This window comes from Daldinia decipiens, assembly GCF_022478715.1.
Source record: "Daldinia decipiens strain CBS 113046 unplaced genomic scaffold F4813scaffold_19, whole genome shotgun sequence".
NCBI lineage: Eukaryota > Fungi > Ascomycota > Sordariomycetes > Xylariales > Hypoxylaceae > Daldinia > Daldinia decipiens.
The window spans coordinates 181,531-196,177 of record NW_026054562.1 but is presented as its reverse complement, the minus strand read 5'-3'; the positions used below and the strand labels follow the sequence as shown (position 1 = coordinate 196,177).

At 47.6% G+C, this 14,647-nt stretch overlaps 4 protein-coding genes across 4 annotated transcripts; all 4 read right to left on the bottom strand.

Annotated features, from left to right (window-relative positions):
* Positions 1 to 1,276: 1,276 nt before the first annotated feature.
* F4813DRAFT_396576 (uncharacterized protein) lies at positions 1,277 to 1,766 on the bottom strand (the record flags this gene model as incomplete). The annotated part of the gene is made up of 1 exon (XM_049247841.1): positions 1,277 to 1,766. The coding sequence occupies one exon, from the start codon at positions 1,764 to 1,766 to the stop codon at positions 1,317 to 1,319; it is 450 nt and encodes a 149-aa protein (XP_049099013.1). The 3' UTR covers positions 1,277 to 1,316.
* A 1,002-nt stretch (positions 1,767 to 2,768) lies between these two features.
* Positions 2,769 to 5,334, bottom strand: F4813DRAFT_89220 (FAD-binding domain-containing protein). The gene is made up of 3 exons (XM_049249011.1): positions 4,483 to 5,334; positions 4,018 to 4,409; positions 2,769 to 3,949 (listed from the first exon to the last, which is right to left on the bottom strand). The coding sequence occupies exons 1-3, from the start codon at positions 5,040 to 5,042 to the stop codon at positions 2,991 to 2,993; spliced, it is 1,911 nt and encodes a 636-aa protein (XP_049099012.1). The 5' UTR covers positions 5,043 to 5,334; the 3' UTR covers positions 2,769 to 2,990.
* Positions 5,335 to 6,380: 1,046 nt separating this feature from the next.
* On the bottom strand, positions 6,381 to 10,154 carry F4813DRAFT_390017 (uncharacterized protein; the record flags this gene model as incomplete). Its single annotated transcript, XM_049246945.1, has 3 exons — positions 6,381 to 9,742; positions 9,792 to 9,893; positions 9,983 to 10,154. The coding sequence occupies 3 exons, from the start codon at positions 10,152 to 10,154 to the stop codon at positions 6,381 to 6,383; spliced, it is 3,636 nt and encodes a 1,211-aa protein (XP_049099011.1).
* Positions 10,155 to 10,653: 499 nt separating this feature from the next.
* On the bottom strand, positions 10,654 to 14,362 carry F4813DRAFT_361395 (uncharacterized protein). The gene is made up of 3 exons (XM_049243522.1): positions 13,928 to 14,362; positions 12,973 to 13,840; positions 10,654 to 12,921 (listed from the first exon to the last, which is right to left on the bottom strand). The coding sequence occupies exons 2-3, from the start codon at positions 13,757 to 13,759 to the stop codon at positions 11,264 to 11,266; spliced, it is 2,445 nt and encodes an 814-aa protein (XP_049099010.1). The 5' UTR covers positions 13,760 to 13,840; positions 13,928 to 14,362; the 3' UTR covers positions 10,654 to 11,263.
* Between the last annotated feature and the right edge of the window lie 285 nt (positions 14,363 to 14,647).

Genomic DNA, 14,647 nt, shown 5'->3' with positions numbered 1-14,647 from the left:
GAAAATATTAAATATTTTAACCTAGGTACATGTAGGTTGGATCCTAGAATTTGGATACATTCGAACCTATTCACCAACAACCACTGACTACCTATTCCTTCGTTCAATCGACCATCCATCCTAAACTGAGCTTCCATCTTCGTGACTAGGTTACGTTACCTATATTGACGAGTCTACCTCTTAAACAACAATAGAAACAACAATAGAAACCGAAAAGGTCGTTTCACAACAGCATCCTCCTTTTTCGCCATATAACCAAATTTATAACCAAATTTAGCGTGTCCAACTCCAGAGCTTCTACATTCAGAATAACTCGGATCCTAAAATAGGACGGCCACCAATTTAATCCTTTTAAACGCGGGGATTTTCCTATGCCGCAGCCGCAGGAGCACTGGACCCAAATCTCAAGGGAATGATCTGAATCTACCTAATCGCGTGTAAAGCAAGCATCTGAACTAGCCGACATAACACAACGTCAAACGAACGATATATGATGAATCCATTCTCTTGTTAGCTGGCCAATTCCATACCCCATCTAATCCCGGAGTGTTTTCTGCCAGTGCACCTAAATCATCTTATATTTCGTGCAAATTTCCAGTGGTTTCTTCACTTTACGCCAAGATCTACCATTTTCACATAAAATTCGTGAGTCGGTCGTAAGTCCTAAGTCTTATCGTGGCGCGCCAATCGTACATTCACGCCCTGGGCTTATATCATTGTCCAAAAATATTTATAAAAAGGATACAGGCAAAAACAAGCGCTAGCCCCTATTTCGTCACTTACCCCATTGTATATCTCGGACTTTAAATATTTCAAAAAAAAAAAAAAAAAAAAAAAAACAATAGTTATAGGGTTAGTAACCAATGATAAGAAGTTCTTAATGAATCCCAATTGTAGTCATTATATCATTAAGAGCCATGAGGAGTGTGGGTCAAATATGTAGTGCGCAACTAATAGCTGGTAATGTACAATTACTTACCATATCCAACATGAGAATAAAATTGTAACCGTTTATGTAACATTGAACTAAGATATGAAGAGGTAGTCATTTCATGTTCATGTGTCCAGTTAATGATTATAAGTTTAACCAATCAACTAGTTATGTATTCAGAAGTATGTACAAGTTACAATCACATGAATCGTATAACTAGGCGAGATTACAAACAGTTTGATATAAACAGTTAATTTAACTAAATAAAGATTTTATCAGTAAGCACAAGTGCAGTAAACTTAGCAGCTTAAACATTGAAAACAACTCGCCATTTCTTATCTACTATGGCAACATGGCCTGCTTGCTAAGACTCGGGCGTTACTAACTAACAAAGAGTCAGTACGGCATTTTCTGTGGTAGCACAGTCGACCTGAACAGGGTAATAGCAGGATGTAGATTTGGGAGGGCAGTCCAGAACACACTGGCCCGCGAGCTCAGCATGACGGTGGTGCGAGAGGAATGGGTCACCGTCGATGGCCGACAGGTCAAACCACGACCTACCATGCTGCACAGCCAGCTCGGCTTGAAATACCTTCCTGGAACCAGCTACGTTGGTGCACTTCAAGACAGAGCCGACGTTGTCGTTGTTGGCAGGGAGTGGAGACTTGTAATGCCGGCCGGCGTGTACCTTAACTGACGGGCTGGAGGACCCGTCGTTCTTGGCTGCGTCACACCAGACGTCGAATTTGCAGTTGTTCTGCACGATAATGTCGCTTGCCATGACGGCGGGAGCTGCCAGGAGGGCGAGCACGGCGAGCTTAAGAACGTTGAACATGGCTGCGGTAGACAGATGAGCCGCAGGATTGCTAGAGAAGCTGCGTAATCTGATATTGATGTTTCTCGAAGCTTTTCAAGAATAGGACTGTCCGGCTGAAGATGCTTCAAGGTGCAAGGTGGTGGTGAATTGGGTTGTGTTTGAGTGGTAGGCATTACCATCGAAGGATTAGATGCAAGATATATATAGATGTAGGCTATCTTTACGACAATGACATTCATTCTGTACAATCACTTGCCTAATATTAAATAAATGATTATGGGCGCTTTGGGTCGCAACTACATCTTTGGGGGGGGGCTTTACACTATGGAGTTGACTTGAATCACAAAGGAAGTGTTTGGCTGAGGCCCCGAACAAAATGGTGTTACATTTACTTGGTAGATTAAACATCTACTACTTCGTGAGTTGTTTATTTGATGGTATATATAAGTACCTAATGTAATTAGTTTCGTTCACATGGTATGATTGAAGCTGTATTGAATACTTGGTCTTTCAGATCTAGCACCAGTCATATACTATAACGCACCAACAACTCCGAGGTATGGGATACGATTAACAGTCATATAATGATAATTGAAGAAACGGGTTGGTTCACTCCAAATACGTAAGACTAGATCTTTCAATTCTGTTCTGAGTGAATATTGGATATCCCTATTCTCAACCGAGTTCTGGTTTGCCATGTCAACGAAAGAAGATTTAGGATTGACCTTAAATTGGAAAAAGGTATGACCAGTAGAAATGTTGATAACCACTACTAATACTGCAACTTGCCGATCTGAGTTTTATTAGCAACACATATAAAAATGATGAAAGTTATTGTAGGCGGGAGTTGCACTAAAGTCAATATTAGATCTCTTTGGTTATTAAAACTTATTAGACCTCAGGTATCTTGGTAGGTATTATTCCACCTTTTGATATCTCTCTAACCTATACTGGAACATGTCGATTCAACTTGCTACTCAATCAACCTTACGTATAACAAGTTATTCTATTTACCTACGCACGAGTTGGGAATTGGTGATTTTGATATGTTGTTGTCTCCCCCCACTTATTGTAACCCCTGATTAAGGGGTTAGATCAGGGCTCTGCACGGTAAATGACTTGACTTGACTTGACTTGTCTTGTACGTAGTGCCACCACTTCCAATCAACTTGGTAATAAAACAAAACAATAAAAAAACAGTATGTAACTACCTAACCTAGGTACCTATGCAAATACAAAGGGTCACGATTCCTTTCCACCCCCCACCTGCTCAACGCGACATAACCTCCCATTCTGCGATCCGGCATACCCCACGGCCTGGACCGCCCAGCCCTCGCTCCCGACTGTCGTCGGCGCCCAGAACAACCCCCACGGGTCGCGCTGCTGCTTTATCCGTAGCAGGCGCGCGTAGTGGTTTCCGTAGAACGCCTGCTGCCAGTTCGGCTCGCCCGGGTCTCCTTCGTTCATGTACGACCCGGCGCCCGGCGATACCTCGCGGAGCAGGTCCGTGTACCCCTGCATCATCGCGTCGCGCTCCGTCGACTGGTCCGGCGTCTGGTCCATCAGCATCGCGTGCATGCGGTTTTTGCGCCACGCCGGGTTGACCGAGTTTTCGGCGCCGGGCCACCCTGCGACTTCTTCCGTCGGCGAGGTCATCGTCCCGTGGAAGTAGTAGCCCCGCTCGTAGCCCCCTTCCGTGGCCGTCCGTATCGCCTTCATCGTCTTGTTCCATAGCTCGTCGTCCTCCCAGTTCTCGCGCGGGAGTAGCCGCGACCTGTATCTGGTGTTGCCTGGCGGGGACCCGATTCCTAAACTCGGCAGCCCGTAGAGGTTGGTGAAGAGAAGCACTGGGTTAGTGACGTTGATACCAAGACCGTGCAGGTCATCGTATAATGGCTGCATGAACTTGTAGACTGCCGCTGCCGTGGCGTCAGTGAAGTCCGAGCTGGTTACAAAACTGTAACTGTTGTTCGGAAGGGGATAGATGTAGCTGAAACAGTAACCACCAGCATCCAATATCTTGGCGGCGAATCTATAGTAAGCGCTGACCCCCTGCCAGAACTTCTCGGCATCAGTGAGTACGCCGGGAATAGGGGATGTCATATTCCTTGGCTCCAAAAGGGTGAGACTTAACGACGTCGACGTCAAGTAAACTGGCGGATGCGCTTTTAAGATAGCCGAAGTCACTACCCCATAGGTTCCTATTGTACCCGTTAATAATAATCCAGGAGAGGCTTATCACAAGAAACTATGAAACGCAGATTCGTACCTCCGCCGCCGCCGCGTAATGCAAAGAAAAGATCGGGGTTAGTATACGGATCAGCTGTTACGAATCGGCCGGAAGCAGTTACGACACCAAGAGAAAGTACTTGATCGGCCCCGAGACCGAATTTAGAGGTGATCGTCGTGTGCCCCCCCGAGCTCATCCAGCCGCCGATTCCTCCTACCGTGACCCAGCCGGGCGCGACTACAGTTATGCCGTAGGCCGCCATGAGGTTCCGTTCCTCCCACGACTCAACGCCGGCTCCGAATTGAGCAGCCTTTCCCCAATAAGGCCCAAGTTTATACCAAGGGATGAATTCCATGGCCTTGAGATGATGTGTCCAGATACTGAGGGATCCTGCCCCCACTGACCTGCCACCAAAATCATGTCCTGTATTTCTGTTTTCATGCTGTTAGGAGTCCTCATCCTTTGAAAGTATTAACGGTCTATAGATAAGCGGGCTCATCTTACTTAATTACTAGCCGGATGCGCTTGTTCCTGGCAAAGTTGACTGCTGCTTGGATATGCTTCACGTTCGTGGCATTGACAACGTATTCGGGGAATCCTCCACGTGTACAGTTCCCCTGGGGGTCCAAGGCGAGCGCGCAAGTACCACCTTGCGACCATTCTGTCAATGAAACAAGTGGCTCGTCAATCCAGAAGTGCGAAAGGGACGCATTCATAAATAAGTACGTGCACCTTTCCAAATCATAGTCGGGTCCTTGGTAGCAAGCGGCAGCTGCAGGTGTTGGTCTCAGCAGAGCACCCCCAAGAGTCCTATTCAACCGAGCCCACTCTGCGACAGATGGCCAGTCGCTATCGCCCGGGAAGACTTTACAGCCGTCGACGCTGCTATCGTCCAGCGAAGCTGTAGTCTCATCACCAAAATCTATGGCAGAGAAGTCCCCGATATCTTCTTGGGTGAGTTGAATAGAGTCCGAAAGGAGAGCCTTCGGCTTGAGCGCGATAGCTCCGGAAAGAAATACGCCCGCAACAATGGAAGAAAGACTCGGCTTCATGATTTCGAACATCTGTCAGTACGCACTATACCGCAGCACACCTCACGAAATATCTCAGCAAACCTTATAATAACATTACGGCCATAGCGGCCTATGTATATTGCTCGGTTAGGCATAACCATCCACGAGAAGTGCTCTTTACATATCGAAAATAGGGGCCAGAACTTCACGGGCAGCTTCAAGATTTACCGAGCCACTGGCAAAAACGATATCGTTCAAAGCCATCGTGAAATGGCCCGATAACCATCATTGTTCATCATATGAGGTCCGTCTAGAGTCTCATTTGGAGGCTACCTTGGAGACATAATATCAATCGATATTTCATCGCAGTGTAGGTTGTACTACTGATGATAACCCGGCGGCTCTGGTCTTGGCATATGCCCGGCATTGGCGCTGGAGGACTAACCGGGTGTATGTATACAGTCTTGTACCCGGGTCTCACTGTCGTGTTATACGTTAACCTCGGGAACATAGGCCCACGAGAAGCTGCGAGAGGTTTAGGCTAAATAGGGATGTGCTTGATACCTCGTGTCTTTGGTAGGATTCAAAGCCACATGATGAGGCTAGATGCCGCTTACCTGGTACCAAAACTTGGTCTGGCGCATCTGCTTGGCGTGCTGCTATTCTAATCCCTCCATACCTTTTGGGTATATGTTTTGCAGGTGGCCTAGAATTAAGCGACGACTTATGAACCTTACTATGCGATTGGCACAACCCCAATCATGACCTCAAATCTATGATTTGTCTATCATAACTACTATCTTATTAAGCGAAGGAGGCGACCTCGAACGCGTGGCTATCATACGATAACGCGGTAACCCCCAACATGGCGCATATTCTCGAACCACGTCGATAGCGGCAGAGGCACGATTGTTAATCAAAAATGGAGACATATCTTCGGCATTGACTTTGTTAGGGATTCTGGTTAACTTATAGATTATGAGCGCTCGTTACCGGTAACCGATGTGCCTTACAACACGCGGAAAACGCGCGGCGGCATTATTGGACCTCAAATATGGAGTTGTCAGTAATCTAAGTCATATACGTAGGCGCGACGTTAATATAGATGCGTAAAAGCCGTCCTAGAAGAAGGAAGAATATGGTCCGCCTGGGTAGCGGCCTTGAGGTCCAGTGCAGACCCTCGTTAGCCGAGGCACATGGGTTGGAGAACCTCGTATAGACGGCGTTGATATTATTCCAAGGTAGAAAGTGTACCATAGGGCTGAGTGTCTAATGTTCGTAATTCAGCTAACCTCTCGACAAGCCATGGGAACCGTCGCGTTGTATTATTGACAATTTCTCATCATATTCTGCAAGATCCCGTCTGTAAGTGCATTATGGCCAACTCAACTACGACACATCATAAGCCTTACACTCCATCCGATGCTTCTTCCAATCCTTGCGCTGACATTCTGACGAGCAGTACATGACCTCCTTGCATCTTGAGCATTTCAAGAGATTCCCCCCATTCTTGGCTTCCGTCGCGTTGCAGTTGCGACACTTGTCCATGTGCAAGCGCTCAAGGCTTCCTTGGGCATTAAGTAAATCTAGGTCCACAATATCCTCAATAAAAGGTACCGAGAAGGTCGGGCTGATTGCTACGCGGGTTGCATACTTAGATGCTGTGCTGTCCCAGTCTGGCAGGCTTATAAACCCCTCGGGTAGCTTGCCGTTTCCGCAGCTGCACATGAATTGCTTCCCCATCTCCGTGCTAAGCGGGATCGTGGCACGAGACTTTTTGTATTCGCATTTAGGACCGTGACTCCACGTGCGACACCGCTCGGCGAATGCAGGGAGGACTTCTTTCCAGAGCACGAGCTCTTCGTCGTTGACTTTGATGGCGCATATCTGTAGTTCGCGAAGTATATAAAGGAACGTCTCGATTTCTCCGGAGTCAATTAGCTGCCTGGTGATAGGGATTGCTGCCGCGTCTGCCACCACGGACCCCTCTGCGCCATTGATCCGTATGGCGCGGATGAAGATAAGGACTTGGTTTCCATCTACGGGGTGCTGGAGTGCGAAGAGCCCGGTATTTCCACCTTGAAGCCCCGAAGCTAACATAAAAATGGAAAAGAGCGACTCTTTGAAGTTCATACGCAGTGAAGCTGGCTCGGTTGAGTCTCGCAATCTTCGCTCACGAACAGAAAACTGGTGAGACGTAAGTGCGTTTAGCCACCGATTTTCCTTTTGGTGAACTTGATCCACATTGAGGATCGGCAAAGAGTCTAGGTTGACTTGTTGACTATTGAGTGGTATGGGCATGGAATTTTCCCCGAGAGTGATGGGGTAGATGAAAGACGATAGCGCCCCCGAAGCCAAGGGATCTGCTAGGGGTGCAATGACTTCGATGTAACCAGACGTGCGTGCGATACGTGTCTTGGCGGTTTCCTTGAGAACTGGAGCTGGGAATGACGCGGCATGGACCAAGAGGTTCTCGCCGAATACAATATCTATCGAGAATGGTGACGATTGTTGCAATTCTACAGGGACGCGTTCTGCTAAGAGTTTGCGAGCCTTTTGCGAAGAAAAATCGACATGGTTACATAAGGACTTGATTATATTATTTTCAAAGTTCGCGGCAATTCGGGTAGGTGGAAGTGTATCCGTTTGGACGGCGCTCTTAACTATAGGATTCTTGTAGCTACCTGCCAAGGGGTAACCTGTCATTCCCGGTTCGTATTTCGTGACAAAGACGCTAGAAGTATCAGTGACTATTGTCGCGTGTAAGACCATGGTGGGTAAAAGGTGCTTGAAAGTGCGAATATCCATGGATGTGTTTTGGACGCGGAGACCAACTCGAGTATCTCTTGGTTCAACCTGAAGGCCAGCAGATGGCACGTAAAAGGAAGCTACTAGAGGAGACTTTCCCTGCCAACCCAGAGGGTCCTGATGGATTGTTATCGAGAAATTCTCATCCTCGCGGCGTCCTGATGTTTCAACTTGTCCAAATACGGCGTGCACACTAGCAAAGAAGTTCTCCCAACCCATTGGATTGCTCGACTTGAGTATACCCTCGAGCGTTGGTGCGTTAAGCTTGCTCTCTTCAGTGCTATATAATCTGTCAATATGTTTTCTCGGCACCACTACTGTGACGCAAACCACTTTTGGTATATTGTCCCATGCGTGGAAGCTGCCCACGCTTGGTATCGATCTTATTTCTTCTCTCACCCATTCTTCGGTATATAGGCCTTGGATATGCAGTTGAGCACTCAATTCCTGACGATAGAGACTTCGTATGGTTCTCTTGTCTAGGTTATCCTGGTCTATCATCTGTAACAAGCGCTCCCAGAAGGACGGCCAAGTGGTAGAAGTATTTGCTTGGATATATTTCATGAACAGCACGAAACTGCCTCTATGGAATAGTGGATATCCTTGGCTTAGAAGTTTCCTTGCTAACTCTTCGCGATTTACTTTTAGAAGTGGCGTGGGGTCCTCAAGTTCGAACATTTGTATATAAACTTGAAATACCGCACTAGCCAGCGCATGCGGCTCAACATATAAAGCCTCAAGATCGCTGGGTAATTGCGAGAAAGATGTGCTCAATTTCCAAGCCAATCTTGAATGCGCCTGCTGGGCTCCAGTTGATGTGCCTAGAATGTTCAACAAGATTTCATCTACGCACGAAACGGATGTAGCATTAGTCCAAAAGTCGACTGGGATTAGGCCAAGAAGCATGGATATCGTCGGGGCATGCCCGGGCAGTAGAGCGTCAAATTGCTGCCTTCGCGTCTTTTCTGTTTTGATCAACTTCTCTATCCATAGGGTTGAGCTCGCTGATGTCTTCAACAGAGGCGCGGCTGCTACTAATAGATTTAGTGTGCCGAGATGGTCGGCAAGATTCGAGGTATCAATTACGTCGAATTTGGTTGGTGCTAATCCGGGAGTGGCGTAAGCTTTAGGATCGAATTCAATTGGGGTTATATCAAGTTGTCGGCGAAAGAGACATGTTGGTCTGCCTCTTGAAGTTGAAATGGTCTGCAGGGCGTGGCTAAAGGATAAGGCATCCGATACGGTGAATCTAAGAGTTATGCTCCCTTCCGGTACCTCTCGGAATGCCGCTACCCACTCACGGAACTGAGTCTTCGCTGCGGCAATAACGTTGAGACTCTCGCCGTCGTCTCTTTCGGGACGAAGCGGGGACCCCGGCGCTAGATTCGCTTTCGCGGTTGCGAGATGGAATCCAAGAGTGGGATCTGTGCCATAATGAAGATACGTGTTTGCAGACACGGACTCAGAGAATAGCGGATTGGGAACTGTTCCTGGGTGTTCGGAAAGACTACCATGCTTCCAGAAGCGCCCTCTGGCCTCTAAAATCCCCTCCTTTGACGCTATTGATAATGGGGCCGCGGATCTGAGCCCGGTTAGAATGAGCTCGGGCCGACCATCAGATTGGCCGCTTGTAAGCCTAAATAGCTTTCGAGTATTCTCAAGGTCTTTCTCGAAGCTAGTTTTAGACTTGGATTGAGTTGACGCGTACTTCATCCAGACCTGCCTGACTTCTTGAAGTGAGTTTGCATCGCAGAACTTCAGCATCGAGCCATAACGCCCTTCGCCCCATTGATCTATACTGCCTGACAATGATACTATCTTTTGTGCTTGATCCTTGATGAGCTTTTTGGAGTTTTCATCGATGTAAAAATGGAAATATATATCCCATACGACCTTGGCACTGATACCGTCGACGAGGAGGGTAAAGAGAAGTACATTCCGTGCTGGAATAGTTCAGTATAAGGATATCTAGCCGGGATATGCTCTGCTTACCTATTATTGCAGTTTCAACATCGCAACACGTAATGTCAAGCTTTCTTGCTGCTACTCGAATGTCAATAACATCGATGGCAGATGATAGTATGCTGAAAGACTCTACAGATAACTTCCGCTCGGCACGAAAGGTTGAGTATACCCCGTCATAGAGACAGGAAAGACCAGATGAGAGTAATAGGGGTACTTACGGAATCCTCGTTCGGAGTATGCTGTGAACAGAATATTGCGGACGTCGCCACATCCAAGAAGAAGAATATCAGCATCTACCCCCTGGGGCAAGCCTCTCGTCAAGCTGACGGCGGGAGTATTGCCAATGGGGTAGAACTGAGTAAAGTATGGGATAGTGGCCGGGATGAACATGTTGGTAAGTAGTCCTGCAGATAGACGAGGTAAAGCTTCCGTAAGACTTCCTACGTGAGGAACCTGACGTGAGGAACCTGACGTGAGTAACCTGTATTAGAGAGTTTCAATATGGTGGTATTCTGATGGCAGTTTGTGTTTGTAAGTTTGACCTGGGAGACCAGATGTCACCTCTTGCTGTTATAGTAGTAGACGAGCTTGGTTGGGTATAAACATTAACATAGATAAAAACGGGTTCAACGAAGATGGTGTGTCTTTCATCTTATTTAGGTAATCTTGAGAAAGGTTAGGTATTATTCACGTTGCCTGTTTGCCGTAGAGACGGTTGGAGACATGCAAAAGTGGAGCTAGTGCTACCTAGCGGATGCTGCCGACTGGCTAGACTGGCTACAGTTTTTGACCAATCTTTTTATCTTATACCATCAAAGGTACAATACCTAACCTAACCTACCTAAAAGCTACGGGGCTGGGATGTATGTACCTAGCACACAGCATCAATGGTACCTACACCTAGGTACCTACACCTAGGTACCTACACCTAGGTACCTACACCTAGGTACCTAACCTGACCTACTACCTCCTAAGGCACGCAATATCATAGGCATCACATCATATTCACAAAACATGGATAGGTACCTAGGTACACAAATACTTAGCACCGAAATAAGACCTCATCTCATTATCATCCAGTGATCTACTATCCAAACGAGATCGACTACACCCCAAATAATATTTTTCATCCTATAGAAACTCTCAAGTACCGCCCGCCAAATTAAACAGACCAGAAAATAAAAAAGACGGCCACCCGCGTCGGCGCTAAAACGCCCAAAAACATCCCATCCGATATCCGCCATTGGGGAAAATCCCTTTGCACCGCGATCCTGTCTCTCGTAATTCCACATTATCGTACATGACTTCTTGGCCGAATCTCAGAAGGAAAAAGGGGGAAAGGGGGAAAATAAGGGAGCTCGCAATTACGCTCCGAGGTCAAGTACAAACGTATAAACGTATAAACGTATAAACCCCCAAAATGCTTTTTATTATAGTATGCCCTTCTAATATGTCCCGCTTCGCTTCGTTTCGAGTGAAATATGAAAAGATAAACTGTCTTAGCTGCTGCCGAAGAATAAATCGTCATTATTGGTAAACATATCGACGCTGTCGAACGCCTCGTCAAACTTGCTATCAGAGCTGAGCATGAGCATGCCCGTGTCGTTATTAGTGAATTGGAGCAGCATATCGTCGTCAGCCTCGCTTATCCCGGGAAAGCTTGGAATGCTGCATGTCTCGACGCTAGAACTAATCGTAATCTCCGTACCGCTCGAATGCGGCTCGACATCAAAATACCGGCTGCCGGACGGCGGAGACGACGAGCGAGACAGCTCTGGGAGTTCGTTAAACTGGCTAGCGACGCTCTTCGCCGGAGATCCTGGCCGCGACGATATCGCTTCTGGCAGTAGTTCTTGGCGGAGCGAGATGTGGGATAGTTGCGAGACGTATGAATGCACACTAGCCGCCGACGGCGAGTGCACGCTCACCGGCGCATCGTTACCGAGGCTGGGCATTGGCGCGGATGATGAACTTGGGTTCTGGAGAGAGTTTGGGTTCATCGTCGTCCCCCCCATTGACACGTCCATAATTCCATCTAGCACGTCGAAATCCGGGTCGACGTATTCGGGAGAATTGCCTGCGGAGGTGTCCGAGTATCCGGACTGCGACGACATCGACGATGTCGACATATTCTTCTTGAGGGTTCGAACTGACTTTTCCTTCCGCTCGTTCATATCTGGTCGGTGCTTTCGCGGACGCCCACGCTTTACTACTTTTCTCGTCACGCCCTCGAACGCGCCTATGCACATACCGCGTTGTTTGTGACGGGTGAGTGCATCATGACGCGCAAAGCTGTTGCCACACTCGCAAGGATATGGCTTTATGCCTGTGTGTATCTTTGCGTGCCGTTTGAGGTCGTGTTGTCGAACGAAGCATTTATTACATGTTGGACATCTGTACTGGCGGTCGTTGAGATGGGTCTGTACGTGAGACTTGATATTTTCCTTCCGACCGAATTTCTTATTGCAGTCTTCGAAGGTGCAGGTCCATTTGTTGTCTCTAGGATCGGGCCCTTGGATATATTGGTGGATGTCTTCGAGTGTGATTCCTGTCGACATTTTGGTCTTCTCGATGTCGATACTGGCGATACTCGCAGCACTTGCAATGCTAGCCATTGACTCGTTTCGACGATGGAGCGGGGTCCCTCGGCGGGAAGATGCTTCTATTGAATATCCATCTTCGCTGTTGAACGCATCGGATCCTAAGTTGGGGTGTTGCATATTAGGCTTGTACTCAAAGGAACCATTGAATTCGCCCAGTTGGGGCGTGATGGGAGTCGTATGCCCTGAAATATCTGAATTGGCGCCGATGGGATGTGAAGGCATGGGAAGCTCGTCAAAAGCAGTGTCAACTCTGAGGCCGTTGCCATTTATACGGCCCATGTCCAAAAACTCCGCCATCGGGTCTGATGGGGGATTGAATGTCTCTAATAGAGGCATTGTGTTGGATCGGTTTGGCAATGGCATAGGGACTTGAGCTTCAGCTGCTTGCCGCATCTCATCGAAAGTCGTCCGTGACCGTCCATTTGCGGATTGCCTTGTGGGTTTCACGGTTTCCTCCATTGATTCGTCGTAACCCTCCGAGAACCTTTGCGGTGGTTGACCATGCTTTATGGTCCTGTCATGAGGTGTATCTATTGGCGTGAGTGGGAAGTAGTCTCCTCTAGGTTAGTCTCTTGCTTCTCTCCTAACTCATAGAGTATGCTCACCTGTAGCATCCTGACGGGGAGGCGTCAAAGGTCTCGGAACCTCGCTTCCTAAGTTCTCAAATTTTGAAACTCTATCCATAATCCCATTGCTAATACGACGGGTGGAGCTTCTTCTGGTACTGGAAGTTTCTCCCTCAGAGATCCATCCAGGACCTCCCGTTGGGCTATCCTGGAAGCTCATGAGCGTAGGTGTGGATAAAGCGCTTGGGAACTGGTCGAAGTCCTGAGATGCTGTCATATTACTGGAGAAACTCTCCTGGTTCTTTTTAATAATGACATTCATAGGTCCATTATACATGTCAAGATTGATTTGCATATCATGTTGGCTTGAAAGACCCTCAAACCCTTGTCCTTCAAAATTTTGTGCCCTTGGTGTCCCGTGAGGGGATATTAGATAGCTGTCGTCGCTTGCCAAGTTCGCGTATGCTTGCTGGGAGCCCGGGCGAGCCATGCGTTGCTGCTGCGCTTCTCGCAGCACATGCTGTGATGTGATTGATCCTGTATTGTTAGTAGGGTTACTTACCGTTGAATATTCCTGTCGTATTGGTATCGTCGGGGACTGCATCTGTTGCTGTGGTTGTTGTCGCCGAATATCCAGACTCATGCCCCTGCGGTGGGACATGCGTGATCGTTGCTGGTTCTGGTGTTGTTGTTGTTGTTGATGATGATGCATGTTGGACAGGTTTGTTGCGATCTTCATTGTTTCGTATCCTGTGGGAGTCGAGTTTTGTCGTCGATGTTGTCGGTGCCGGGCGTGAAGACCGCCATGAACCGGATTGGACAGCATCGTGATGAGAGTCGAGCTCGGAAATGGGCCGGTTGTCGATAGATCCTGGTTTGCCGAATTGGCTATCAGTTGGTTCCGAAACTGCATCTATCCGTCAGTCATCGGGTTCCCGAGTCATCTTGTGAGGTCTCACGAAGAAATTTCAATGGGAATCAACAGAGAACTCACCTCACGCAGCGCAAGCCAGTCTGGCCGGGCAATTAAGCTCTTAGGTTGTCCTCAGCAGCAGCAAGCAAACTTGGCAGACGAAAACTAGATGCGTGTAAGTGCCGCCCTTATTCAGGCAGATGGATAGACAATAGACAATATAATACGAGAGACGATGGTCTCGCTTAGTGGTCTGTGTGGTCTGAGTTAGGTAGGTAGTCTTAGTGAAGCTAGAAAGCGGTTTTGAAGATGTGTTTTTTGAAGGTGTGTTTTTGGAAGCTGTTGTCTTCTACAACAACTCAACTCAAAGTGGATAGTGTTCTAGGATGAATGATCTTGCTATGCAAGATAAGGTAGAGAGGTAGGGAATGAATAAAGTGAAATGTTGTAGATAGTGTTCTAAGTTGCAGATAAAATCGCCGGGGTTGACATAGCTCTCTGTTGACAAGAGCTGCGGTCTGTTGCTACAGCGACAAAGTATTCGCCAATTATTCGCCAATTATTCGCCAATCCTGTTGGCCGATATGGTTGGACTTATCAAGTTACGAGTTTTTGCGACAGCCAATGAACGTATGATACAGCATCCTATTTAGGTTAGTGCAGTCTTTATCCCGCGCAAGCTTGACCTAGCGCTCTGCAAGCTGCACACTCATTGTCAATCGGGTTTAGGCTGGGTTTAGGCTGGCATTACATAGCGATGAACCATGAACCCGAACCCGATCTTCGATTTGACATTCCCCT